The 27,156-nt window shown below is 36.0% G+C and overlaps 6 protein-coding genes across 17 annotated transcripts; 3 read left to right on the top strand and 3 right to left on the bottom strand.

The window, feature by feature from the left end:
• Window positions 1–693: 693 nt before the first annotated feature.
• LOC138943325 (rRNA N(6)-adenosine-methyltransferase Mettl5-like) lies at window positions 694–3,962 on the bottom strand. Of its 5 annotated transcripts, none has more exons than XM_070314084.1 (4): window positions 3,602–3,962; window positions 2,984–3,527; window positions 1,992–2,862; window positions 694–1,879 (listed from the first exon to the last, which is right to left on the bottom strand). In XM_070314084.1, exons 1-2 carry the CDS (start codon window positions 3,939–3,941, stop codon window positions 3,232–3,234), a joined length of 636 nt encoding a protein of 211 aa, XP_070170185.1. In that variant the 5' UTR covers window positions 3,942–3,962; the 3' UTR covers window positions 694–1,879; window positions 1,992–2,862; window positions 2,984–3,231. The 5 variants fall into 5 exon arrangements, with proteins under 5 accessions (XP_070170185.1, XP_070170169.1, XP_070170160.1 ...); XM_070314068.1 differs by having other exon boundaries at window positions 2,964–3,527; XM_070314093.1 differs by having other exon boundaries at window positions 695–1,879; window positions 1,992–2,230; window positions 2,616–3,527.
• Aldh7a1 (aldehyde dehydrogenase 7 family member A1) lies at window positions 709–3,991 on the top strand. 2 transcript variants are annotated; one of them, XM_070314025.1, is made up of 9 exons: window positions 709–901; window positions 1,091–1,307; window positions 1,434–1,621; window positions 1,697–1,896; window positions 1,971–2,086; window positions 2,168–2,296; window positions 2,382–2,491; window positions 2,628–2,888; window positions 2,988–3,990. In XM_070314025.1, exons 1-9 carry the CDS (start codon window positions 740–742, stop codon window positions 3,198–3,200), a joined length of 1,596 nt encoding a protein of 531 aa, XP_070170126.1. In that variant the 5' UTR covers window positions 709–739; the 3' UTR covers window positions 3,201–3,990. The 2 variants fall into 2 exon arrangements, with proteins under 2 accessions (XP_070170126.1, XP_070170116.1); XM_070314015.1 differs by having other exon boundaries at window positions 1,434–1,896; window positions 2,988–3,991.
• Window positions 3,992–4,106: 115 nt separating this feature from the next.
• LOC138943349 (SOSS complex subunit C homolog) lies at window positions 4,107–4,865 on the bottom strand. The gene is made up of 3 exons (XM_070314107.1): window positions 4,578–4,865; window positions 4,353–4,477; window positions 4,107–4,262 (listed from the first exon to the last, which is right to left on the bottom strand). The coding sequence occupies exons 1-3, from the start codon at window positions 4,603–4,605 to the stop codon at window positions 4,107–4,109; spliced, it is 309 nt and encodes a 102-aa protein (XP_070170208.1). The 5' UTR covers window positions 4,606–4,865.
• Window positions 4,866–5,810: 945 nt separating this feature from the next.
• Window positions 5,811–19,787, top strand: Lis-1 (LisH and WD40 domain-containing Lis-1). Of its 2 annotated transcripts, XM_070314039.1 has the most exons (7): window positions 5,811–5,963; window positions 10,669–10,814; window positions 15,169–15,322; window positions 15,464–15,670; window positions 15,759–16,169; window positions 16,254–16,602; window positions 16,746–19,787. In XM_070314039.1, exons 2-7 carry the CDS (start codon window positions 10,777–10,779, stop codon window positions 16,817–16,819), a joined length of 1,233 nt encoding a protein of 410 aa, XP_070170140.1. In that variant the 5' UTR covers window positions 5,811–5,963; window positions 10,669–10,776; the 3' UTR covers window positions 16,820–19,787. The 2 variants fall into 2 exon arrangements, with proteins under 2 accessions (XP_070170140.1, XP_070170147.1); XM_070314046.1 differs by lacking the exons at window positions 5,811–5,963; window positions 10,669–10,814 and adding an exon at window positions 14,463–14,607.
• Window positions 19,788–20,314: 527 nt separating this feature from the next.
• On the top strand, window positions 20,315–25,462 carry LOC138943363 (serine/threonine-protein kinase Chk2). 5 transcript variants are annotated; one of them, XM_070314163.1, is made up of 9 exons: window positions 20,315–20,657; window positions 21,393–21,640; window positions 21,726–21,992; window positions 22,076–22,326; window positions 22,403–22,606; window positions 22,691–22,864; window positions 22,945–23,109; window positions 23,192–25,023; window positions 25,157–25,462. In XM_070314163.1, exons 2-8 carry the CDS (start codon window positions 21,478–21,480, stop codon window positions 23,405–23,407), a joined length of 1,440 nt encoding a protein of 479 aa, XP_070170264.1. In that variant the 5' UTR covers window positions 20,315–20,657; window positions 21,393–21,477; the 3' UTR covers window positions 23,408–25,023; window positions 25,157–25,462. The 5 variants fall into 5 exon arrangements, with proteins under 5 accessions (XP_070170264.1, XP_070170288.1, XP_070170254.1 ...); XM_070314187.1 differs by having other exon boundaries at window positions 21,474–21,640; XM_070314153.1 differs by having other exon boundaries at window positions 20,316–20,657; window positions 21,477–21,640.
• On the bottom strand, window positions 24,138–26,268 carry LOC138943399 (succinate dehydrogenase [ubiquinone] iron-sulfur subunit, mitochondrial). Of its 2 annotated transcripts, none has more exons than XM_070314223.1 (5): window positions 25,961–26,268; window positions 25,316–25,566; window positions 24,712–25,009; window positions 24,513–24,635; window positions 24,138–24,365 (listed from the first exon to the last, which is right to left on the bottom strand). In XM_070314223.1, exons 1-5 carry the CDS (start codon window positions 26,144–26,146, stop codon window positions 24,228–24,230), a joined length of 996 nt encoding a protein of 331 aa, XP_070170324.1. In that variant the 5' UTR covers window positions 26,147–26,268; the 3' UTR covers window positions 24,138–24,227. The 2 variants fall into 2 exon arrangements, with proteins under 2 accessions (XP_070170324.1, XP_070170334.1); XM_070314233.1 differs by having other exon boundaries at window positions 25,942–26,047.
• Between the last annotated feature and the right edge of the window lie 888 nt (window positions 26,269–27,156).

Genomic DNA, 27,156 nt, shown 5'->3' on the forward strand with positions numbered 1-27,156 from the left:
TTTTCTGTCCTTGATCAATTAACTATATTATTTAAACAAGACTACTCTAGTGGAATATTTTGTTGATTCATCAATAAAACAAATAAATAATAACAACCAAATAAATAAGACAGCTTATTTCTCCAAATAACATTCGCAACAAATCGTAAAAAACAGACCGTATCTTGTAATTTATTTTTATTACTACTCGCATATTGCAGTACTACTACCAATTTTCCACATATATTTTGTGTCTTATGTAGTCATACACTATATGTGTAAAAATCTTTATGGTACATAAATGCATTCTATCAAAAAACTGCGATCAAATAAAAAAATATATTCTTCGGATTTTGACGGTCATTGCAAATTTAAGTTCAGAATATTTCTTAATAAATGATATTGAAATAAAATAAATATTTGATATTAAAATAAAAAATAATAAAATAAATTTTGATATTGAAATAAAATAAATATTTTTGTATTTCCTAAGACTCCATATCTTCTATATTTAAAAAGATATGAAAGAAAATCGATTCCGCGTCTTTAAAAAAAAACTGGTATTTTGAAATCGATTTGAGTCTTCTTATCACCATCCATCTTTTGCTTGTTTGTGAACTTGGCTGTTTGGATTGTGCAAGATATGTGTTCTTTCTCCCTTCTCTCTTTCTCCCTCTCGATAAAGAATATCACCTTTTGATAACCCAAGCTATTTATTGATATCAGCGGTTCTCGACGAGTCAAATAGTAACAACTGACAATGTTACGTGTGTTGTTAGAAAAGAGTCCTTACTACATCTCCCGATTCCAAATGACAAAGAGATACCTGGTGACTGATCCAAAATACGGATTTTTAAAGCAATTAGGTATTACCATTGAGAATCCCGGACTTTATGACGGAAGATGGGGTGGTTCCGGCAAGGTAAGCGATCTTATCTCTTTTTATCGATATTGATAATATCATAAATTGATTATTTGTACATTATGGAAAAGGCCGAAGAAAATCTTAAATAAAAATGAATACAAATCACATTGTATATAACAATAATATATATACGTCGCTCAAAATAATTTTATATACAGTTAATAAAATAGATATTTTTAAATATAGTTGATAGAATCGATATCACCGGCGACCGGCAAAGTGATTGCAAAGATCCGGGAGTCGACGCCGCAGGAAGCTAGCAATGCTATCACGGAAGCGCGTAAAGCATGGCCACAATGGACATCTATCCCGATGCCAGCGAGAGGAGATATTGTCCGGCAAATAGGGGACGAACTCAGAAGAAATTTGAAACCACTAGGCTGCTTGGTATCCTTGGAAATGGGTAATTTAATTATTGTTTTAACGAGAATTCTATACTATAACAGCTCGTATAATTAATTGAGTTGTGTATATACAATAGTATAAATTTATTTGTAATTAATATACATGCACATATATGCATGTACAGGAAAGATATTACCGGAAGGTATAGGCGAGGTTCAGGAATTCATCGATATATGCGATTACGCAGTCGGCTTGTCGCGAACGCTATCCGGCAGCCTATTCCCGTCGGAAAGAAAGAATCACGCGCTCCTAGAGAAGTGGAATTCTCTGGGTGTGGTCGGCATTATCTCCGCATTCAATTTCCCTATAGCGGTAAATGTGTTATCTTCAGAACTCGACTTCTCGCACTTTAAGAATTCTTGCACTGATTTGGCCGATTTGTCTCAGGTGTACGGCTGGAACAGCGCTATCGCCATGGTCTGCGGTAACACTATCGTTTGGAAAGGAGCGCCGAGCACATCCCTGGTGTCCATCGCAACCACCAAGATAATCGCGGGTGTCTTGGAGCGCAATGGTATCCCGGGTTCCGTTGCGTCCCTGATTACGGGTGGATCGGATGTCGGGGAGACTCTGGTGAACGATAAACGGTCAGAAATTGAATTTAGATCCATTATACGCTATAGAATCGTGCGGAAACTGTAACAATCTGGTATCGCTACAGGGTACCTCTTATTTCGTTTACCGGAAATTCGAACGTAGGAAAACAAGTGGCACTCAAAATTCAACAGAGATTCGGAAGATCCTTGCTGGAGCTTGGCGGTAACAATGCGTTGATCAGTACGTATATCTCCTCGATGAAATAATCAATTCTCCGTGCATTAATACATGTGTACATAACTATTTCTCTTCTATCGACAGTTGCGCAGGATGCGGATTTAGAAATGGCAGTGAGAGCTGCGGTCTTCTCATGCGTTGGAACAGCTGGACAAAGATGCACCACAACCAGAAGATTAATATTGCACAAAAAAATAAAGAACGAATTCTTAGGTAGGCATAATTCGCGATAAATAATGTAAATAGAAGAAATATCTTCACGGAATATAGCGTACTGTTATGTTTGCAAAATTTTTAGGAAAATTAAAAACGGCATACAAAAGTATACTAGAAAGAGTCGGAGATCCATTGGAGGACGGTGCGCTGTATGGACCATTGCATAATCAACAAGCGATCGACAAATACAAGGTATATGCAATAGTTCCAATATCTTTCAAGCAAAGTATTAAATTGAGCAAAAGTTCGTTTCTTTTTTTCGTGTATTAGTACAAAAATTCTTCAGAAAACAAAAATTCTTTGATTAACCCAATACTCTTGATTGTAGGCAGCAGTTGAAAAAGCTGTGAAAGCCGGTGGCACGATAGAGTTCGGTGGAAAGCAAATAGAACGACCCGGTTTCTACGTCGAGCCGACGATCATCTCAGGTCTACCGCCCGAAGCGGAGGTGGTCCAACAAGAAACTTTTGCCCCGATCGTTTACATCTTGGAGGCGAATTCCTTAGAGGAGGCTATCGATCTTAATAATGATGTGGAGCAGGGATTGAGCAGTAGTCTCTTTACTAAAAGCATCGGAAATGTATTTCAGGTAAGTATATAAATACAATTAACACGTGTAAATGTACGTGTATATTTATACGTTCAAGTATATAATCAGATTAACTTATCGAATCTCGATTTTACACAGTGGATCGGCCCTCACGGATCAGATTGTGGCATAGTCAACGTCAACATAGGCACTAGCGGCGCCGAGATAGGTGGTGCGTTTGGCGGCGAGAAGGCTACGGGCGGTGGTCGCGAGAGCGGAAGCGACGCATGGAAGCAGTATATGCGACGCGCGACGATCACGATCAATCACGGAAACGAACTTCCTCTGGCTCAGGGCATCAAGTTCGAATAAATTAAACGGGCGTTGATCTCAGAGGAAAAGATCAGCGTTTCAATTCAAATCTTATAAAATCCACCTGTATGTCGACGGAAGCTTTTTTGTGGAACTTGTAAGCCCTCGGCAAATCGTATTTAAGTTCGGCTATCACCTTTCCTTCTGCGCCGAACTGTGCCGCCTTCGAGAGAATGTAATCTCGCGTGCTGCTCTTGTGTAGCGAATAAATCGCATTAGACGAAAGTTTCATTGCCACTTCGAGAAATTTCATGTCGATGCCGGCATTTTTTTTAGTGCCAAAAGGTGGATTCATTATAACAGTATCAAAGAACTTCTCATATTTTCCTATAACATAGCAGACATTGTGTCGTATATGTTTTTACTTTTAATAAAATCTAGTAGAAAACTTATACGCATACCTGGTAAATATTGCAGAATATCGCATTGAATAACTTCAATAAAAAGTTCTATGTCAGTGCAATTCCTATATTGTATATCAATTGCATCTGAATCTATTTCAAATCCAACTACATATTCAGCACCAAGCATTTTGGCACCCAGTGACAATATACCACATCCAGAGCCTAAATCTGCTATACTTTTACCTTCTATATCGTTGAACTGTGATTGCGCAGTGTACAACATGTGTGAGGCAATATGTGCACTAGTGGCATATTGCTCAAGCAAGATTTTTGGCTTTTCAAACACATCCATTTGTTGAAGATACTCTTCTAATTGACGAAGTCGAAGACTAGCCATTATCTCCTCAAAGACTGTCAATTGCAATTTCTCTCCACAGAATTTTATCCAACAAATACTTATAAAAACAATTCTTGTGTTCAATAATTCATTAATATTATTTACATACAGTCTTTAGTAATATTTAGTTGTTTATATACACTTGATGATCTTGCAAATAATAATTCATTTATTATCAAATCTAGGGAGAACTGGTAATATTAGATTTCCGAAAGAAGAGTCCTGTGTCACAAAGTAACCGAATGAGGCTGCATGTGCATTGTGCAAAGCTGCTCTTTGAGATGCACTCATCGCTACACCATCATTAGATTGTATTGCAGGCTAATCATAAAGATATATGTCATCAAGCTGAAGTTTTAAAAACAAACATTGCCGGCAATTAAAAAGGTAATATTGACAGAATATACTCACTACATTTGACGCAGAACCAGTTGACGAAACACCCAATGATGAATTTAAAGTGGGTGCAACCCCTTGCTTTAATAGCATCTGCTTTTTCAACTGTAGCTCTTCTAAGATCTTTCTATTTTGCAATTCTATAACAACAATCAAAGTATGTAGTCTGTATAGTTTAGTATAGTCTGATGTACTAAATGATATTTAAAAAAAAATGATCTACATTTATATCAAGATTACCTCTAGAATTCGATTGTGAAAAAGCCATGAAATTTACATAAATAATTCAACACTTGGTAAATATCAAGTCAATGACGTTATGATTATATTACAAGGATTATCATAGGTTATTTACCAAATATTAACCTTTTCGAAGAACTCTTCGAGATAACAGATAGAAAGATAGAGCGCATTCAGCGGACTCAACAATGGATGCGTTCAGCAGAGAAAGTGCTCAATAGCAATCGAATGTGATTGGTTCTTACTTTTAGAACCAGCAAATCAACGTCGAATGTTGACAAGACGATAATTGAGCGCTGTCTCTGCCGAAGGCGACCATTGAGCATCGTCTTGTCAACACTCGACGTTAATTTGTTGGTTTTAAAAGTGAGAACCAATCAGATTCGATTGCCACCCAACTGTTGAGTCCAATGGATGCATCCATCTATAATAAATGTAGTAAGCCTTTAGCCTTAAGAAATTGAACAATCACAATCAAGTATGAGAAGAATACTTGACTGTGATTAGTCAATTTCTTAAAGCCCGTATCAGACTACGCATTGAAAATTAAAGATTAAAAATTAAAGATTGGAATTTGACTAATCAGAACAAAAAGGACTAAAATTTCTTTATTCTAATTGGTCAAATTTCAATCTTCAATCTTCAATCTCAATCTTCAATGCGTAGTCTGATACGGGCTTATGCGTCGTCTACAATGGCAGTAGGCAATACAGATGAGTGAGGAGTAAGATTTTAAGAGTTGGTTTTAAGAGCAAATGGGAATTGCTCATTTCGTTCACTAAAAACAGTATACTCTCCTACTCCTACAGCCTTGTTACTGCCATTGTAGACGACGCATTATGGTTTAGGGTTTACTAAACCTTATTGTAGATCCGGACTTATTAGCTTATTAGAAATCAGTCGGTAAACTCAATAAATTTAAAGGTCTAATCCACACACAAAGATAAATCTGTATAATTTCATGTGGTATTGTCAATCCTGGCAGTGCATATCGGAACACACCCTATTTATGTAGATTTCAGCCGCGCACTCTCTCATCAAATATCGATCGGTATATAAATACAAGAACCTGGAGTTCTCATGGTACGGCAGAAAGATGGCTAGCTGCGCCATCTTTAGTAATCATTTTATTTTATATCTCGCGCTAAAGGGCGCGGGGATATTTTCCGCGACGATCGGGGATGACGCACCGAACAGCGTCGTTGGCGCATGCGCCGGAAATGCGCAGACGCCACCTTGCGGAGCCCAGTCCGATCGCAGAAGTGATCCCGAGGTGTTCGTTGATAGTCGCGGTTGCCCGGTTTTCACGCGGATAAATTTCGTCTCGTCGTCGCCTCAGGCCTTGTCGTCTATCCCCCTCCGTTGCTGCTGCTCCGTGAAACAGAAGTGAGTATCCGCGACAGGCTCGGCGCGGGGCGAGCGAGAAGATTTTCTCTCGAAGCGTTCGCGGCGGCCGAAAAGCGGCGACGGCGATCCGACTGGGTGACGAGTTCTGGCAAAATGGCCGCGCGCGATCTACAACAAACGCGATTACGAGCGTATCGCGGCGCGCGTTCGTTTCGATCGACACTCGTATCGCGCGGACGATACGCCGATGTCGCGACAAATTCCAACGTCGGTCGTCGACGTCGTCGTCGTAATCGTCGTCGTCGTCGTCGTCGTCATTGTCGCGACATCCCGGAGCGCGATTGTCGCGAGGATGGCCCTCGCGTGTCGCACATCACCGAATGCGAATTGATTTTTTCGCCGCGATGAGATGCGCGCCGCGACGATGGCTCCCGCGCCCTTGCCGCGTCTCGCGGCCCTTCGAGAGAGATCTCCGAAACCAGCGCGTCCTTATCTCATCCACGCGTTTCGAGCGGACGATGCGTGAGCACCTTTGACAGACGACTCTGATAATGCGCGATCAGCTGTCATCGCGCGACTCTGTTCTCTCTCTCTCTCTCTCTCTCTCTCTCTCTCTCTCTCTCTCTCTCTCTCTCTCTCTCTCTCTCTCTCTCTCTCTCTCTCTCTCTCTCTCTCTCTCTCTTTCTCTGTTTCTACCTGTCGATTGAAGAATTAACCCGAGACTTTCGCGATATCAATCATCGATGCCATATTCTATACATCAATTGAAGAGATTATTCGAGCTATCTTTTCCCTAATTTTCACATAATATATTTTCCTGTAATATATTATCATAACGATGCCAGAGCGATGATTTCTCGAAATATCTTGTCAATTTTTCCGAGTAATTTACGATCTTAACAAGGCCTACTATTGGAGCTCAATCGAAGTCGTTTCGACCTCGCGGGGTGGTCGATGTCTCCGTCGACGGTCAATGCTTTCCCGATTTACGACTCGCCCCACATATTATGTTTTTATCATTTTCTTTTTTCATAATCAGTCATATTTTAAATGCATTGCGACAAATTAACAATTCCGGACAAAAGTAATTTTGTATATTAATTTTTGTAAATGTTGACGTCTTGGCTTTTATTTTTGCGTTAGCTTCATTTTTTTTTTTTTTTTTTTTTTTTTACATCGTAACTGCGTTGCCTCATCTCGTTTAATTGCACGATTGATTCGTTATATCCTGAATGAATTAACCGTGCAATAATGCGTGACTATAATTAAATCGCGATGATTCGTGGATAAGAGATTCGATCTCTGATTTGACATTAATTGTAAGTTAAAAATTTTGCACGCGTCAATTAGGTTGAAGTGTAATTAACACAATACGACAAAGCGTCGAATTAATAAAAACTTGATCCTTTATCGAATTCGACCTTTGTTATCTTATTCAAACGATCGATCGTCGTTGCAATTAAAACTCTAAAAATATCAAGATATAAACCTTGATATGACCGAGATATGTATATGGCTTTATCGAACGCGATGACAGTTCCTGTAACCGGTTTCCGTTAGACCGGGACTCTACCGTGAAAGTTTAAGGATCGATTAGAGTGTATGATTTCAGGATAGACTGCTTTCCCTGCGTCGATAGCAGTCTTAATCGATCGATTGATTTCTATTAACAAATAATATTTTTATGTGTTATCGTGTAAGTAGATTGGCCGAGAAAAGCAGCGTAAGACAAATCCAAGTGCGCGTCTCGCGAGGTCAAGAAAGTTGGCAGTCACTCACCTGGACCACCGGTGATAACAGAGCGAGGTCCAACGTGAAATCGATCAACGACGATATAGAAAGCTCGACGATAAAAATTTAAAATTGCGTCACGCGTTTACATGCGATACAGCATATAACAGTCACTTTACTATATTTTTTTTGCCATATTCAATTGCGTATTTAAACGAGTTATTTGCATAAAAGTACAAGGAACTAGAGATGAATCATTACGAATTTATTTCTGAAATGAATTATATAACAAATTTCTCTCTGAAATAAATTATTGAAAATCCAACGTACGTTGAAGGAATTGGGAAAAATTATTAATCTGTTTATATAAAAGAAAAAGAATCTTTACATAAATGAATAATTTATGGAAAAAATCAGACTGATGATTTTCTTAAAAAAAAAAAAAAAAAAAAAAAAAAAAAAAAAAAAAAAAAAAAAAACACGCACGATTTATTTAGAAAACTATATTATATGTAGTCTGCGAAAAAAATTTTTTTTTTTTCTTAAAAAGAAAAGTAACAGTGTTTTCGCGAAGGCCTCTTATTTTTCACTGAGAACCCTTGACCGTTTAGAGTTGAACGGGCAAAGTCCCGAAAGGAATTTCTGCGCGTTATGATGTATTCGTAACAAGGACACCATAAATTATACGTATTTCCCATTTATATGCGGTTACTTTCAACTTTTCATCGGTGTCCCAACCGCGTCGCGTGCAGTCCAAGATCCAATTTTTCGAACAAAGTATATTTTAATCTTAAATGATTAATACCATTATTCATATTTATATCAGAGAAATGCATACATTACGAATTTTTTTCTTCTGTTTTCATATATCCTTTCTCGAATATTTATAACATTTTTTAACAATTATTTCCAAAGAGTAATAGTATTATATATGTATATACACAATATTTTATATTAATTATATATAATATAATATATATTTTATAGGAGTATATATATATATATATATATAAATATATAATATATATTATATTATATATAATTAATTTATTAAAATAGTGTACCAAATATACAAATTTCAACCGTTTATTCAAGTTTCAATACTATATAATATGTAAAATGTACAGTTAAAATGTAGATATTATTTTTTATCATTATTATTTCATATATATCAAAATATCTTTCAGAGAGATGAACGCGTATCTCCGTATCTGTAACGGCGCGTAGAGCTCGCTTTGTGCTCCTCAATCTCGGGATCGCACAACATGCTCCTTAACGTTACGGCAATGTTGCCATGAGCTGGAGAAAGAGGCCTGTTATGAATATTTAAATGCACCGCAAGGCGAAAATATACGCGATCGCCGGAGGGTGGGCGTGCTACCTCGCGCCGGTTTATCGATCACGGCGCATCGCACGACGGATAACCCATCGCCGTGGAAGCGTCGCGACGCGCTGCGCCGACGCGCGTCTTTACAACCCTTCAAGGTCCTTCCTCCGGATTGTTTCCTTTTTCCTTATTCGGAGTTCAATTCACATTTACAATCCGGGTTCTTGTCGCGCGCGATCTGTCAAAATTATTTTACGTTTTTCAATATAATTATTCTATTGAAAAAAAAATAATAATAATAATGTATCATCAGGGCGTAAAAAAATTTTTAATATATCATTACTTGACAGATATATTATATATATATATATAATATATTATAAACGCACAATATATTAATTGTATTATATTCTCGATTATCTTAATTATGAAATTATTATATGTATTTAATTTTTATAATCTAAATTATATATTTAATAATAATTTATATTTAATACTTTTCAATATAATTTGTGTTGGGAAGAAATTAAAATTTGTGATTATAGCGTTATTATTTGACAAGTTAATTATATTATCTTGATTATCTGTATTGTTGATCCGGACTGTTACATCAATTTTTATGGTCTCGAATAATATAATACAGAATCGAAAATCTGTAATTTTTTTTTTTTTTTTTTTTTTTTTTTTTTTTTTTTTTTTTTTTTACGAAGAGTTAGAAGAATATTAATCAATACGAATATCAAATATTCGTAGCAGTCAAGTTACATAGCTCACCCTATCAATTCTTCCTCGGCAAAAAAAAAATTCAAATTTAATTTTTTCTACGTTTGCAATAGATAACGCTCGACAATCGATATATTTTGACGTGTCATTTTGACATATCGTTTTGCGCCTTTAAATTTGGGATCTTACATACTTCCGATTCGAAATAAAACGGGGAATACCGTAATCATGATCGATCATGCTCTCATAACCGTCCGTATAATCGCCTCGCGATTGCGCGCTTCACTTTTCAAGCCTTCCCTTTCCCTTTCGTGCACCCTTGACGCAGCGCGACGAAAAAAGTGTTATCGATCCGGCAAAATCATGCCGTCTTCTAAGCTTGTCACGAAAGCGACCGCTTTCGCGCAGGCGACGCGAAGCTCGGTTTCGAAGCGAGTGACATTCATTCCATGCACGCTGATTCCTCCCGCGTTCGACGATGGAAAGTAAAATAAACCACTCGACACATTGATTCAGGCGCGAATTGCGCGCGCGCGATATACATTATCCTGCGGAAATAATTCGACTCTCACGAGTCCATCGCCGTCTTGAAGTTTCCTTTCCCGCGATAGAAAAATATACAAGACTAACAATGTATGGCCAGATCGTAGCAGGAATAAAATATGGTAGCGAATGAAAAAAAAAGCACTTGCTCGCCACAGCGATTTTTTTTTTTTTTTTGCTGGAGTAATTTTGTACAATTGAAACAAATATTATCGCAAGATGTGGATTCTGATATATCAAAAGAGAAGCGAAGAGATTTGCAAGGTTTTTCTTTTCTAAAGTGAATTATGCAATCGATCGTAATTAAAATGTTAATACCTCGCTTAATTTTAACGACATTTGCAAAGGCGAGTTAAAGCTATTGATATATGTAAACTTTGTACACCTATATCTATGAGGGATGTGTAATTTTTGTTACAGGCGATGCCGATGACGCGGCACTGAGGTCGTTGAGAGGTGACTGGAAAACCTACTCGCGGCTCCGCGGACTCACCATCGAGGTATCCAGCCGGGTCACACACGAGGATCATGAAAATGGTGCTGTCTCAACGTCAGAGGGAGGAGCTGTAAGTCTCCCGATAAAACTTCTTCCTCGTCGATCCGCGCTATTAATTCCAATCTTGACATTTGCGCGCATTTGGCGCACGCCAGGTTTCCGCTATTCTCCTCTGGAAATGCGTTCCGCATCGTCTCTTTCTTACCATCTACGGAGGTGATACATGCGAAAGCGTGCTGCAGTCTGGGAACGGATCAATCGAGAAAATACGAAAGGCTCCCCCTCGTATATCTCGCACCACCTACGTATCTATTTATCCACCTACGCTAAAGTTCTCTCGCAGCATTCAACCTGTTTTTTGTATACTTTGCACAAATAGATGCGCATTGTTTTCATAATCCTTGGAAACTTTTCTTCGCAGATGCATTCCTAGGATGCATGAGGAAGAATTTCTCTCTGAGATCTCGCAGTATTTATTCTATTTATTTATTATTTTATTTTATTATTTTTATATTTATTATATTATATATTTTAAGTACTTTTAATCAAAAATTTTCTTCTTTTAGATAACTGCGTCAAGGAAATCTTGAAATCTCCTCGAAGTACTCGATTCACAATCATTCTTTCATTATTTAAATATTCCGTAAATGTTTATCAACAATTGAAATGCATGCTAGGAATGTCATTACATTGCTATGCGATAATCTTTCGAGTTACCTTGACATCATTAACTGGCATTGGGTCTTAATGAGCTAACTATGTAATTAGTTCTTCTATTTTGCATAATCGTGGGCGCATAAGTCGCGTGGGAGACGCTCTTGAATTTTCCCATGCCTCCAATCTTCGATTTCACGCAGGAGAGAAACCCGACGCGTATACGTGAATCACTCAAATAAGCGAGTGAATAATGATCCGCGAGAGTTCCTTGGCTCTCGCGAATGCGACTGTGTTTCCTGTCCGAGCGCTGTCATGCGAGAGAATCGAACGCCAATCGCTGTCATTATCTCTCCATGTCCCTAATTCGTCCTTATCTCTCGACGCAACGCGCGTTTTTGCGCGACACTCTAGTCATTTCTCTTCTCGTCCTCAATGTTTCGCGGGACCTTGAGGCAATCGAATCTCGCTTTCCTCTCGTCTAAATCGAAGAATATATGTTTGAAACGTGTTTGCGATAATAGAGAGCATTGTTTGATATATTCAAAATTATACAAATATATTTCGTTAGAAAGATTCTGGAAATCATTAGAATTTCTCGATAAAATTTTTCTTTTTTCTTTTGTGACTTGAAAGTACCGGAATTTTAGGAATCGAATTCGAATTGAAGGAGCCTTCGAATCACGCTCTTGGATTATTCAATTGACCGTTTATGATTAAATTCCGTTTTCACCTTCCTCGTGCACAATACAACCACACAGCCATGAGCATCGATCTCATCCTCCGATCTATGCTAGTTAATTTCTATGACGCAAAATCTCGTCGATCCTGTCGGGGTTGGCACGTTCGTGGGAAGAGGGGGAGGGGGAGGATGACGGTCGGCGGCGAGGGTGTCCGTCGAGGGAGCACGCGCGTTCTGCACGATCGATAGAACGAATCGGCGTAGGTGGAACCTTGGGGGCGAAGCGAGAAAGAGAACGAGAGACGAACTGGCTTCCCCGCCAGCTGGCTAAGAGGGAGAGACTCTCATTGATCGACGCAGGTGTCAGGTCATCGCATCCATGTTGTTTTCCATCTTGAATTAGAACGCCTTCCACGACTGCTCTCCAGAGGCTGTGCGTCTCTCGAGCTTCCCGTAAGATGATACAGGGGTGAACTAGGGAGACAATTAGATTTTATAACAGGCGCACCTTCGCCGAATGGTTGCCTGTGGTTCTTCGTGCCATGCGGATAGTCAATATCCCATGTATATTATTTCGTAATATGAATTGAACTTTCAACCTTTAAATGTCTTCGTGAGATTCTCTTTAGATACCCCAGCTTTATAAATTTCTCCAAAACTCTGATTATTTTAAATTAGTTGCAAAGATAATTATGATATATACAGTATTGTATATAGCACTGATAATATAAAAATATTACTTTTGAAAAATTATTTAATATTTAGTAATTAATAAATATGTATTTAGTAATATAAATATTACTTTGAAAATATATTTTTGAAAAAATATTGAGAGATTGTTATAAAATCTTAAAAAACTAAAATATGAAAAATGATTTTTACTACGTTTGCATATTGAGATTAAGATTATACATGTAATAGAATGTTTACAAGTTGAAGGAAATTAATTCAACATGTTTATTCGTGAAGCTTAAATGTAGCGAATTATAATTTTATATTGATATCAGCGTCTACCTGTGCAAAGAATCAGAAGAAATAAATTATTTTCTGTCTCGTACTTCTCGTTCATTTCTTTATGAATCATCTTTAAATTAAGGAGCAAGGACATTATTTTAAAATATCGCGGTTTGATCTATATGTATTTATCGCAAAGCAAAAGAGGAAGCAAAGAAAGAAACAACCAAGTTTCTGTTGTACCGTTTCACCTTCTGATCTCTTTATGTGAGAAAACGTCTCTCGAAACATTATATCGTCGGTATAATCTTTAAGTTATGCGCCCCCGATTATGAGCGAAGGAAAATATACTCAGTTCCGTCATCATTTGCAAATCAGTCGTGAGTAAATATATCCTAAGCCTACTACAATCCGAGATATATTCTCAGCATCTCAACAAAGCAAATTCCATCCGCGGCTTGGAATAAATTAAATCTCGTACTCGCTCACGACGTATCGACTTTGAATTAATTTCGAATGTCGTGACTTTCGCATGGATACAGCCGTTAGAACGAATATCCAAGCTCTACCTTCGTTTTTTCTTTTTTTTTTTTTTCAGCGAGAAACTTGGCTCGAGATCTTTCCCTCGTCTTTCATTTTATTCCCGAATTAGAAAAATTTACGAGGGTTGAAGTAGCAGCGACAGGTAGCAGCCTTTCGTCCTTACATTGAAAATTGCTTGCTTGCCTCTCGAATCATTCTTTTGCTACTTCTCTACCTGCAGCGCGTAACATCTGCTGCCAGCATATTGTGCGTGTGGGATATAAAATTTCTCACACCGCACTCTATAAACTTCTTAAGAACTTTTCACCTCTGTCATTATCTAGCTGTACGGATCCCTTCTTAATTTCTCGCAAATTATGTATAATTAACTACACGGATTGTAATATTATAGCGTGTATGACTTTGTCTTACAGCGTTCTAAGTTTAATACATTAAGTATATAAGTTTCTTAAGTTTCATACGAATTCTTTTCCCTCGAAGAGTAAAATTAAAAGAGTGAAATTATTATATGATACAGACATCAGTATTTTTTATAACGTTTAGAACTGTTGTTTATCTTTTGGAGCTTCTAATATTTGATTAAGCTATTGGGGCTTGTTATACTTGACTTGTGTCCATGTTAGCTTATTATCGATCGTGCAAAGAAGAGCCAACTCCTAATTTGCTCTGGTATCAAGTAACAGATAATTGTATTAGTTTATTCTTATGATCCCACGCGTTTTATAACATGACAAACATTACACATTATTATAAAAATTTTTCCATTGTCTGTCAAAAATTTTACATACGTTAAACAATTTATTGCTTTTATTATACTTTATTTACACTGAGGTGCAGAAATATAGTGATCTTTATTATTTACGTGTTTTATTGTAAAGCTTAAATACTTTTATTGCTCTCAAGAAATCATTTTGAATCATGCCATAAAGTCAGAATGATAGATTTTCTTTCATTCATTGGAACGAATGTCAAACCAGTTTAGCACATCGACACGATGATTCAGCGATTGCAACGCTTCTCGTTAAGGCAGGTTCGTTTTTTCCCCTTTTACATACGTTTAGAAGTCGCCCATATACGTCACGCGTTAATCGCAAAACAATGATTGCGAGCGATAATTTGCCATCACGTGGAGGAAAGTCAGGTGAATAGAGACGAATGGCCGACTCGAGGCCTTTCACCCTGGCATACAAGTTTGCCCGACTTTCAATCTCTTTCCCACGTATCTAACACCTGCCTTACGGCCTCTTCTCCCGTCTTCTATTGTACCGGATCGCAGGTATTATCCGGCGTTTTATCTTTATCTTTACATCATAAACAGGTAGACGGCAACCGCGAAACAATTGGAGATTAAAGCTATCTCTCCCTCTCTTATTTCCTCTTATTTCCACTCGCAGCAATATACTTGGCGAGAAAGGATATATGAATAAGAATGACGCAAACAATAAAGTTTGACGAAATTTACCATTTAATTTTTTTCTCAAAATTTTTATTTTTTATTTGGCTAATAAATGAGAAATTTACGGAAATAGGAAAAAAACAATTATTGACAAATTTTTACACTTGGCTTATAAATGCAAATTGATGCTTCCAGAAATAAGGCGATTGCGGATTATCTTAGCACTAATGGCTATCAAGATGCATTGGAGGCATTTAAAAAGGAAGCCGATATGCCAGGAGAAGTGGAGAGGAAATACGGCGGCCTTTTGGAGAAAAAGTGGACCTCGGTCATACGATTGCAGAAGAAGGTATAAAGTTTCTTTATTTTAAAACAGTTGAAAAATATTTTTTCTTTCTTGTCTTTTGATTTTATGCTGTTGTCGCAAGATTTATTTACATTTATTGCGTTAACTGAGTAGTCTTTTGAATAACATATAATAATATCGTAGGTAATGGAATTGGAATCTAAACTTTCCGAGGCTGAAAAAGAGTTCATAGAAGGCGCACCGACGCGTGGTAAGAGATCACCGTCCGAATGGATACCGAGGCCGCCGGAAAAGTTCAGTCTGACCGGACACAGAGCCCCCATCAATAGAGTTATTTTTCATCCCGTTTTTAGTCTCATAGTATCCGCTAGCGAAGATGCCACTATTAAGGTGAGAGCACATACTTAATTTATATTTATCATATTTTTCGAGGAACATGCATTTTTTTACGCTTATTCTCTATTCTCTCCCTTGAAAGGTATGGGACTTTGAGAGTGGCGATTTCGAGAGAACGCTAAAAGGCCACACCGACAGTGTACAGGACATCGCGTTCGATGCTTCGGGCAAACTGCTCGCTTCCTGTAGCGCAGACATGTCCATCAAGTTGTGGGACTTCCATCAGTCGTTTGCCTGCGTCAAGACCATGCACGGCCACGATCATAACGTCAACTCGGTCGCGTTTATGCCACAGGGTGACTTTGTAGTGAGCGCTTCTAGGGATAAGACTATCAAGATCTGGGAGGTAGCGACGGGCTATTGCGTAAAGACGCTCACCGGGCATAGAGAGTGGGTGAGAATGGCGCGAGTTAGTCCGTGCGGCGAACTTATCGCCAGCTGCTCAAACGATCAGACTGTACGAGTATGGCACATAGCGACGAAAGAGACAAAGGTAATTTAACGAGATATACATTCTCATCCGTTCCTAGATAATCATAATACAATATTTACATTCATAACAAAAATTCGATGTCAGGTCGAATTCAGAGAACATGAACATGTGGTCGAGTGCATCGCATGGGCGCCAGAAAGTGCGAGAGCGTCGATCAATACGGCGGCCGGAGCGGACAACAAGGGCGCGCACGAGGGACCCTTTCTCGCGTCCGGCTCTCGGGATAAGACGATTCGTGTGTGGGACATCGCCGCCGGGGTGTGCCTCTTCACTCTCATCGGACACGACAACTGGGTGCGATGCATCGTCTTCCATCCTGGCGGCAAGTTTATCGTCAGCGCGTCCGATGATAAAACGCTACGAGTCTGGGATACGCGCAACAAACGAGTGATGAAGACCCTGGAAGCGCACGTTCACTTCTGCACTTCTGTCGGTTCGTATACTTCTTTTTCACGCTTTGTTCTCAATCCGCAAAACACACTTGATTTATGAGTAATTTTTTTATTTTTCTTATATATGAAAAGATAGATGAAAAAGTATATTCCTGGTAATATTCTATTCTTCTTCTACATACAGATTTCCACAAGAATCATCCTTACGTGGTCACCGGGAGCGTCGATCAAACGGTGAAGATCTGGGAGTGCCGCTAGTCACCGAATTTTAGATTTTCCGTCAGACATCGCGAACGGAAGAGAAGGGAAGTATGAAAATGAGAGAAAAGACGAATGCGCGTCCATTTTAATGGAATCGGCCGAAAGAGTAAGCTGCTACAAAAGCTATCGTACATATGCTATTAATATTAATATTATTATTATTATTATTATACATAAACTACACACATAAACACGTATGATTAAAAACTCTTTAATTAATTTATAATAAAGTATAATTAGTAATTATATTACAATACATCGTTTTACGGCAATGAACTGCACTATTCGAGGAGAGTGAACCGAAAGATGGTCATAAGGTTCAAATGATCAAGAGGACGCTCCCACGAGTTCGCATTACGGATTATCTACGGACGCGGAATGGGTGGAGAGAGGGAAATGGGGAGGGGGGTATTAATGCCATATACAATTACAAGAATTATATTCCTTTAGACAGTTGTGCAATTGTAGTAGGCATTATTTTGTACATAATACGTGCCCTTACGCAGCGCGAAATTTGATGTCGATGACGAGTATAACTCCTTTGATTTTCTCTTACTCCTCTCTTCGCAATCCTGCTTATGCAATGTATCTGTTAAAGTATTACCAGCCGATCACATATATAAAGAGAGAGAAAGAGAAAAGAAAAATAGTCCTCGATTATGATCTTGCATAAGAGAAATCGCGTCGAATCTCTTTAGTCCTCTACCGATGGTAGCGAAAATTTCGGCTGTGGCGTCCACCTTCACGCAAACTACGTACACGACGGTAACTGAATTCATTGTCATTTATATTCGTGCGCTCTCCTCGAGAGTTTTCTTAAAAAGAATAAAGAACGAAAAAGATGTTCCGCTCCTTTACTCATAAATATATATATATATATATATATATATATATATATATACAGGGTATTCCATAAAGACCGCAACAATGCTTAAGAGTAAATTTTTGATCATTTTAAGATGATTTTTTCTCAGCAAAAATATCAAGGTATTAATAATTTTTGTGTTATAAGTGATTCAAAAAGAAGGGTCTTTTGTAAACTAAACTTTATAGAGATTTAAAATTACTTTCCTTAGTTAATTTCAGATAGAATTTACTTTAATAAAAAGACAAAATTTTAATTTAAGGCTTAGTTAGAAATAAAGATATATGATGGAAAAAATTGGAAACTTGCAAAAAATGATGATCTCTTTCGACATTTTCGCTGAGGAAAAGTCGGCTTCAAATGATCTCAAGAATTTCCTCTTAAGCGTTATTACAATCTTTATGGAACACCCTATACATAATATATATAAATATATAAACATATTACACGCATGTATAGACGCGCATTGCTTTGTACCATGCAAAGTACCGAGCGTCAAATGTCTCGTCTAATGTCGACTCGCGCGTGTATTTGGATAGATACTGAGTTGTGTTGTATATTACTCATCTGCCGCATTGATAAAAATTTATTTCACGGGACACGTAACGCGCGTAACATCGTAAACGATATACACAAATAAGATGACAATGGTATAAATAAAAAAAATAATATGCCAAAACTCTGTCTCTCAACCGGATAAATAAATATATTGTTACATGTCTATATGTATAAAACGGATTTTTTTCGGCGAAATGCGTGTCCCTATAATATGAATTCCATTATACTACATACAATGTATTACATACATTTACGTATAATCGAATCTTATAGAGTCAAAAAATGTCGAACCGAGTGAAGGCTTTGCAAACGTATATATACGCAATGTTAAATTTTTATTTCTTTTCTCAAATAAAACACATACTTGTAGAGAATCGGGTGATTCTTATCTAATGAGACTTGAAGAATAATTGAGACGAAGAATGGCGACAATGAAAAATAGACCTGTATATTTGACATCCAAATTTATTATATATTATTAATAATATTACAAAAGATGCACAGCCGAGAATCTAGAAAGTCCAATAATTAAAATTTAAAAATGTTTAAGTAAAACAGAGAGAAGAGATGGAAAAAGATTTAATATAACGCATAATGCATATAAAAATTTGGCAGCACATAATTCATTGCATGGATCCCAAGAAAGAGGTGTGTATTAGTACTAGTTGTATCTTTTAGTTTTAACTATTATTAGTGATAGCGCGCAGACATAATTTAGACGGTAGAAGGAAAATAAGAGAATAAATTTCAGAGAGATACAAACAGTTCATCGACCACACCACACCATATAGACACACACGCATACAACAAAGCGTCCAATTTTCGCATATTCGATAAAAAGAAATAATCACACACGTTAATGAAACGTGTAAATCATTAATCGATAATCGCTTAATTAAGATTGATTTTTCAAAGATTTAATTATTGTCTGCTATCTTTTCCTACTGTTTCTCCCATGTTCAGCTTTCAAAGACGAATATAAGAAAAATACAAATCCCTGAGAAGAAATACCTCCTCAATTAATGTGGTACTAAATTATTTTGATGAATAATAAACAGAATTGTCACTATAAGTCGTGTGAAATCGTTATATGCTATATATCATCACCTATAATTCGCATATTGGTTTTTAGAACCGGTATTTCTTTTTCTACATTTGCAAATTTCTCGTATTAATCTGCGTGTAGTAATTGAATTTGCATAATATTTCTGTTAATTTTCGATTAGAATTTCTGTATTCCTCATAGACTTAAGAATTTTCCCAACTCTGCAATATATATTAATCTACACGCATGACAGTATTTTATATAGTACAATAGGGCAAGAATTAGAGCAATGTAGTATTAATGTAAGTTAAACGCATACCAAACATCTATTGTGCGTGTTTATACGTAGAGATGATGTAATTTAAAAAGTTATGTATATCTGTCGCGCCTTTCATAAGATTCATGATAGCTTCTGTGACTTGCTTTCTATCTGCTTGGGAGTTGATGATACCAACAAGTAGATTTACAATAAAGTACCCTTCGTCATTTGTGATATACACGATTGATAAACATTTATTGAGATCCTATAAAAAGCAGAAAGCTACAAGCTCTTCGTCGAAGAATATCTTTTACAAAGATTGAAACAACTTGCAATAATATGTATTAATACTGATTTCTTAAATTTGAATAATTTATAAGTATCTTTTATATCAAAAGATTGTGCAACTTTTAATTAATATAATTTGAAGCATAGAAAGAAAAGATACAATCTCATTATCTAAGAAATAATATTTATTTGGTTACACTAATATAGTTCCCCTCTCGCCTCTCAATCAATTAAAATTATTATGTTAATTATAAGCTTAGATATTAAATATATTTAAAAAATTATTCTGAATTTAATCCGGTTTTAATTGATTGGAGGAATATTCTCATAATATTTGAGAGGACAGAATATATACACACACACACATATTATATATACACGTATATATGTGTGTGTGAGTGTGTGTATAATAATATGATATATAATACAAAAAGTTTTTTCATTTCATTTGAAAAAACTGTTGATAATGAAGATTTACATAGTATCCACGATAGATAACATCGGTAATTTATTTATCGATATAAGATTATACTAAAAGACATTTATTTTGCCGCGCATTTTCACGCATGCGTAGTAACAATATTTATAGGTTTGTTCTTTGTTGAATTTGAATAGAATAAAATGAGATAGATATATATATTTAGAAATTGGAGAGAAAGAAAGAGCAAAAAAGAAAAGCAAAAAGTGCAAGAAGTTCAGCTACAAAACCTCGTATAATGTAAAAATGATATACGATGTAGATCGCAGATTATTAGCAGATTATGAACGAGAGGACGCACGAAAATCTTGGCGGCTAAAAATCCGAACAATTAGGAGCTAAGTAAGCATCGCTAATCAAGTCTCTTAAAATTTAATATTAATCTTTATCTCGAATTCGAAAGAGGCCATTTGAAAAACGAATAGACAAAAGTTCATGGTTAGAAATTATTCTTGAAGAATGGATTTGCCGTTCATCCTGTATACGAAATAGAACCTTTTGCGTTTCGTGAGATAATATATCATCGGATGTTATAACATTTTTATCGATTTTCTAAAATATTTTTAGATATATATTTTTTGGAGACTTTTAAACAAAATGCGACATCCGTTTTTTTTATGAAATGTAATACTTTATTAGGGAGAAGTGAGACACTTAATTAGATTCACGTGGCACTGTTGGGAGATGAAAACAAATCTCGATGAGACTTTGATGCATGTGAGTTGTCATTGAATATATATTTAACATACACGTGCTAAGATGCTACACACAGCGCTTATTTAAATTATTAAGATTGAGATTACTTAAATTTAAAAAACACTTCTTTATTACGATTTATGTTAATAATGTGTAACAAGTATTTAATGCTATATATTAAAGATGTAGCATTAATATTTTTTATTTCTTTTTCGCAAGGATTCTGACATCCTTCATTACAACAAAATATAGCATGCACGAAATTTGTCTTTGTCCCTTTGTCTCCCAATAGTGCGCACGTGTGCGAAAGAAAACATTTTCCGCGATGTCGTACAGTGCTTAAGCTCTTTTTGTTTATTTAGATTTATGTATTTTCATTAGAATAAATTATCATCTTCGTGTTCTGGCGACTCTTAAATAATAAATCTTCCGCTTTTCCTCGCGACGAAAATACGCACAAAGCAGAATGGCATCGCAAGAACAGATCCCATGCAGTCTACCTGACACCCAAAATGCAGATGTTTTAACACAATCGCAAGGAGTGTTGAGCCAAGAGTCAACATTAGTTGTCTGGGGAAGACTTTGCCCCAGCATAACTTTGTCCAGATATGTATCTTTGAAGAATATAGGTAAGGGTTGTATATCTCTTGCATACAAATAAAAATAACACATCTAATAATGAAACATCAAGAAAAATATTGTTTTATTTTACAGAAATGGTAAAAGAATCTTATACCTTAGGACGTTCCCCAAGCTGCGACATTACTCTTACTACGAATGAAATGCAGTTAAAATGGCTGAATGCAATCAGCAAAGTACATTTTCGTATAATCAGAGAACGTATTAATAACGAGTTCGTGATATACCTTGAAGATATGAGTTACAATGGAACGTTTGTTGACAAAGTCAAAGTTGGTCGTGGAAATCGCGTCATTATTACAAATAATTCTGAAATAGCTGTAGCTAGGATAAACCTTTCAAGTAACTGCACTTTGTAATAGAATTTCTATTGTAAAAATTATCATATAGATAAAACAAATTACAATTTTTCATAATTTTTACAGTTTATGTATTTATGAGCACTATGTCTGACAATAGTTGTGAATTACCATTGCAACTAAAGCAAAAGTATTCGCTCGGACGTAAGTTAGGAGCTGGTGCCTGCGGTGAAGTAAGACTGCTATTTTCAAAAGATGGTTCTAAACGATTTGCTGTCAAAATTATACAGATGAATAATGTGAGCCGTGAACAAGCTTGTTTTAATAATCCTAGTAATATCAGAAATGAAGTTGAAATATTAAAGAAGTTGAGGCATGTAAGTTATACTTGTCATGTTTATTTATATCTTCATAATTTAAATATTGATAGAAAAAAAAAGATTTCTATTTTAGTCTTGTATCATCCAAATGGAAGATATCTATGATACACCATCAACAATGTATATTATTCTTGAATTGATGGAAGGCGGAGAACTATTTGATAAAATAAGAAGTAAAGGTAAATTATCAGAATCATGTGCAAAACTGATATTCTATCAAGTTGTACTTGCTGTTCATTATCTTCATAAGCAAGGCATCACACACAGAGACTTAAAGGTACTGTTTAGGATATTGTTTCTTTAACATTTTATTGATATATTAATCTTATTGTATAATGGATATGAAAATAAATTTACATAGCCAGAGAATATACTATTGAAGAACGATTCTGACAGACCTTTAGTCAAAGTATCAGATTTTGGCTTGTCAAAGATAGTAGATGCCAGGACTATGATGAAAACATTTTGTGGGACTCCTATGTATGTTGCTCCTGAAATTCTGGCGAACTTAGGACAAAGCTCTTATACCAATCAAGTATGTATTTACATTTTTCTAATGAAAAATAATTGTGACAAATTATGAGTATCTTTTTTATTGTATCGAAATTCTCTCAGGTTGATGTTTGGAGTTTAGGAGTGATATTGTATGCTTGTTTAAGTGGTATAGTTCCCTTTAATGTTCAAAATCAAAATATCACTTTAGAGCAACAGATAAAACATGGAAAGTACGAATTTCCATCATCGCGTTTTGCGCATGTATCGTATAATGCAATAGAGCTGGTATGCAATAATAACAATTATATTTACATTAGTTGCGATCAATTTTACAATTATTATAATTGAATATTGCGTTATTTTCTAGATCAAACGTATGATGACAGTGGATCCGATAAAACGTATAACAGTGACAAAAACCATGTTACATCCCTGGTTAAGAGATCCACATATGCGAGAAGAAGTGAACATGCTAATATCACATGTGGAGGCTGATGAAAATGCGCCTCCTTTGAACGTCTTGATAAATCGCCATGAGGCTGATCCAGAAAGTATAATAAAACGTGCACGGCTTGTAGTGTGAGAGAATATATTTGAAAATTTACGATAAGAATATGTCAAACATCAGTTTCTCGCGAGTAAAGTACAGAATACAATATTTAATATTTTCTTTACGGGATCTGGCGTCTCGTTAAATCTCGTGATTGTGGTTATACTAGGCATTGATGTTACCTACTTATTAAATAGAGTAATTTTTGTTCAAATTGGTTTGATTATTGTAATGATCTCACATAGAATACAAAGTAGATATTTAAGGATTTTCATTCCGTTTAGTTGTACTATCTACTGTTAAATATGACTGTGATCAATTTTGATATTGAAATCATGAAAGAGAAATCAATTAAATAGAAATGTAAGATAACGAAATAACTAAAAAGTTGAATAAGATACATATTTTTCGCGATATATTTATATCTTTTTATTTTTTGACGTATCTCAAATTAACGAGTACAATCTCTCAGATTTGTGATTTAACTATAATACAGAGTACCTTTTGTGTATGAAATAGATATATAACAAATTGTGAAAATTGTTTTGTGACCAGTATTATATATATATAAGTACTGATTTACCTATTAAATAAAATATTCGTTTAGAAAATTGTAAAGTCTTTAGAGTAACAAAAAAAAAGTAAAGACATTTTATATATGCGTTTAGTGCCGCAAAAAATGTAGATTTAATACTGAAATATAATTATCGCTATGGATTCAAATTACTTTTCATATAAAATAACAAAATACTTTATTATCGCATTATAAAAATACGAGGCTCTTTATTCAAAATAATGGACAGCACTATACAATAAAAGGAAGCAAACAAACATCTTTAATTATTTATTTCTTTTACTCTTTTCTGCAAGGATATTGCTCTTCGCCGTGGCAGGGATTTGGAAGCGTTGTCTCGAGGTCTGGTTTCTCTTTCTTCATAAGTCCTGCTAGTAGACGTTTTAGCTGCGCTATCGCTTTTCCCGGATTTAGACCCTGTTAGATACGAAAAAGATATTGACCAATGCGTAGAATTAATCTAAATATTTTATCTTTTGTCTTTTTGGAAAAACTAGGAACTCTTAGAAAAGTATAATTGTTATTTGTATTGCAAAAAGATAATAAGTAATGGTGTTTACTCACCTTTGGACATGTTTTGGTACAATTAAAGATTGTTTTGCATCGATAAACCGAGTAAAAATCTCGTAGCTTTGCCAGCCTCTCTTTATGTGCCATATCTCGTGAGTCTATCACCCATCTGTATGCCTAGTATATGTATACATGTATCGGTGTCTAGTTGTGGAAAAATTATCTCGACGTCACATTTATTTCTATAAGTTACCTGTAATAGAACTGCAGGTCCTAGATATTTATCGCCGAGCCACCAATAAGGGGGACACGAATACGTGCAACACGCGCACATTACGCATTCATACAAGCCATTGAGCTTGCTCCTATCCCTCGGACTCTGCAAGATTTGCCGCAGACCGAGAAAACTGTCCTCGCCCGGCCGCTTTAAATACGGATCGATTAACCGGAATTGTTCCAGGAACTGTTCCATGTCCGGCACCAAGTCCCGAATCACGTACGCATGTGGCAGAGGATAGATTACCAGCGGCTTCGGAGATTCTTTCACTTTTCTGATGTTTCACAGGTAATTTCGTATTATTTATCTTAGAAATAATTTCTTTTTTATTTCAATAAAAAGATTACAAGTAAGTAGTTTTTATGCAGAAACATGTATATATAATACATAAAATATTGATGTATAATGCCTCCTCTTTCAGATATCCGCATCTGCAAAATCCCAAGCTTTCGGCTCACAAATATTTTAAATCATCGAAGATGCAGATACATAGGATTCTCGAAAGAAAATATTCGGAAAATCCTCAAAATGTCTCTTATATTGAGTATATTGGCAAAAATTATAGAACGACGATTGTTACGTTATGCAAGCCAAGGTATTGACACCGTCTATGTTCATCGCGCAACATCCGCAGATGCCCTCGCGGCAGGACCTCCGGTAGGACAGCGTCGGATCATGCTGCGCCTTGATCAATCCTAGCACGTCCAGGACCATTGTGCCGCATTTGTTCAGATCCACGCTGAACTGCTGCATGTATGGTTTTATTTGCGGCGTTTCCGGATTCCATCGATATATACGAACAGTTTGTAGTCTCGGCTCGAGCTTTGCCATCTGCGAAAGAACAGATAAATAACAGATTGCCTCTAAACTTGCGCGTTGGTCTCTTTCCAATAAAGGTTTGTTAAGAGACTTGTAGAGATTCTCTTTTTATACCGTAATGCTCTAGAGCATTTAAGAATTTCACAATCAATATATATGCCTAGTTATAAATAAATCTTAGACACTTCGGCCATAATGAGACCATAATTTGTCAATGAGAAATCGACATTTAATAGAAGATTTCATTCTTTAGGAATATAAAAAATACTATTATAATATATTATAAAATAATATTTGAGAAATTCTTTGAAGAGAAGAATTTTTATATTTTCCTGTAAATTGGGGGAGAGGATTTTTTTTTTATATAGATTATATTTTCTCGTATACGTTGAAGCGTAGAACTAACTGTTGGAGGCATTTTGCATGCTGCGATACCCGCAACTTCAGCCGCTACAGCCGCTTCTACCTCGGACGACTGTGTCTTACTGGCCGATGTCGACGACAACCTCGATCCGCGAAGTCGACGTGCGAGTTCGCGCGACCAAAGTCGGCCCGTGAATCCGCCGTGGTTCACGGCGACAAACATGACCATCCTTGTCACAGCGATCTGTCGTCGTCGTCGCCTCAACGATATTATCTCGAAGACGATACCTTATTAGTGATATCGCGTCGCGCAATTTTGATCATTACGTCGCGTATATCCTGAAGAAATGCGAATGCCACGCGAACAAAATATCATCGAGCGGACAAACTTCATGGACGGTTCGCGACAAATTTATGTCATCAGCGCGATCGATTTATATATATGGAGTTTCGATAAAGTTTAAATCGAAATTCATTTATTATTTTTATTTAGGATCTTTTTCGAGAAAGAGTTCAAAATATTTATCTTTAATATATATAATAAAATATTTTATATTTTTTATCAATTATTTTGATACATTTTTTATAAGAGCGCATTTTAATCGTTTATTTGCAAAATAAGTCTTTAATTTATGTTGTCGCGCATTAAAAAATTCTTCTTATGATTAATTAGTCGTCACAAATCGCCGATTTTCAAAGTTGTTTTCAATTTAATGGAAGAATTTAGATTGTGTCCTTGAGGAAAATGCATGTAACAAACAAGTTACAACAATCGTGCGATAAGAATGACGTGCATGACCTCACGATCGCCAAGTAATCTCTAAATAATTTCGTCATACTGAGATCCCCCGCAACGCAATAATATATTCGGATCAAAATTTAATAACTGAAATAACACGTGCCAAAGCTATATATTATATATTTTTCTTATTCCTTTCGTGGACATGTTTGAGAGAGCTTTTAAATTTTTATCAGTTGACTTAACATCTAAAAAAAAAGAAATAAAGGGACATCCAAAAAATAAAGAGATACAAATACACTTATAATTTTATTTTTTTATTTTTTATGACTATCACATACTTATTTTATATATATATAAATGTCTCTCTGTGGATTTTATAAAATACTTATTAATAAATCTAATAATAAAAGCTATTTACATTTGTTTAATTTTCAACATATCATCTATCTACAGATATTTATCGAATCTCGGAACAAAGTTCTTGATAACTCTGGTGA

The sequence above is a fragment of the Polyergus mexicanus genome, unplaced genomic scaffold (genome assembly GCF_030449975.1).
Source record: "Polyergus mexicanus isolate NDT 795.1 unplaced genomic scaffold, iyPolMexi1.0 SCAF_2, whole genome shotgun sequence".
NCBI classification, from domain to species: Eukaryota; Metazoa; Arthropoda; class Insecta; order Hymenoptera; family Formicidae; genus Polyergus; species Polyergus mexicanus.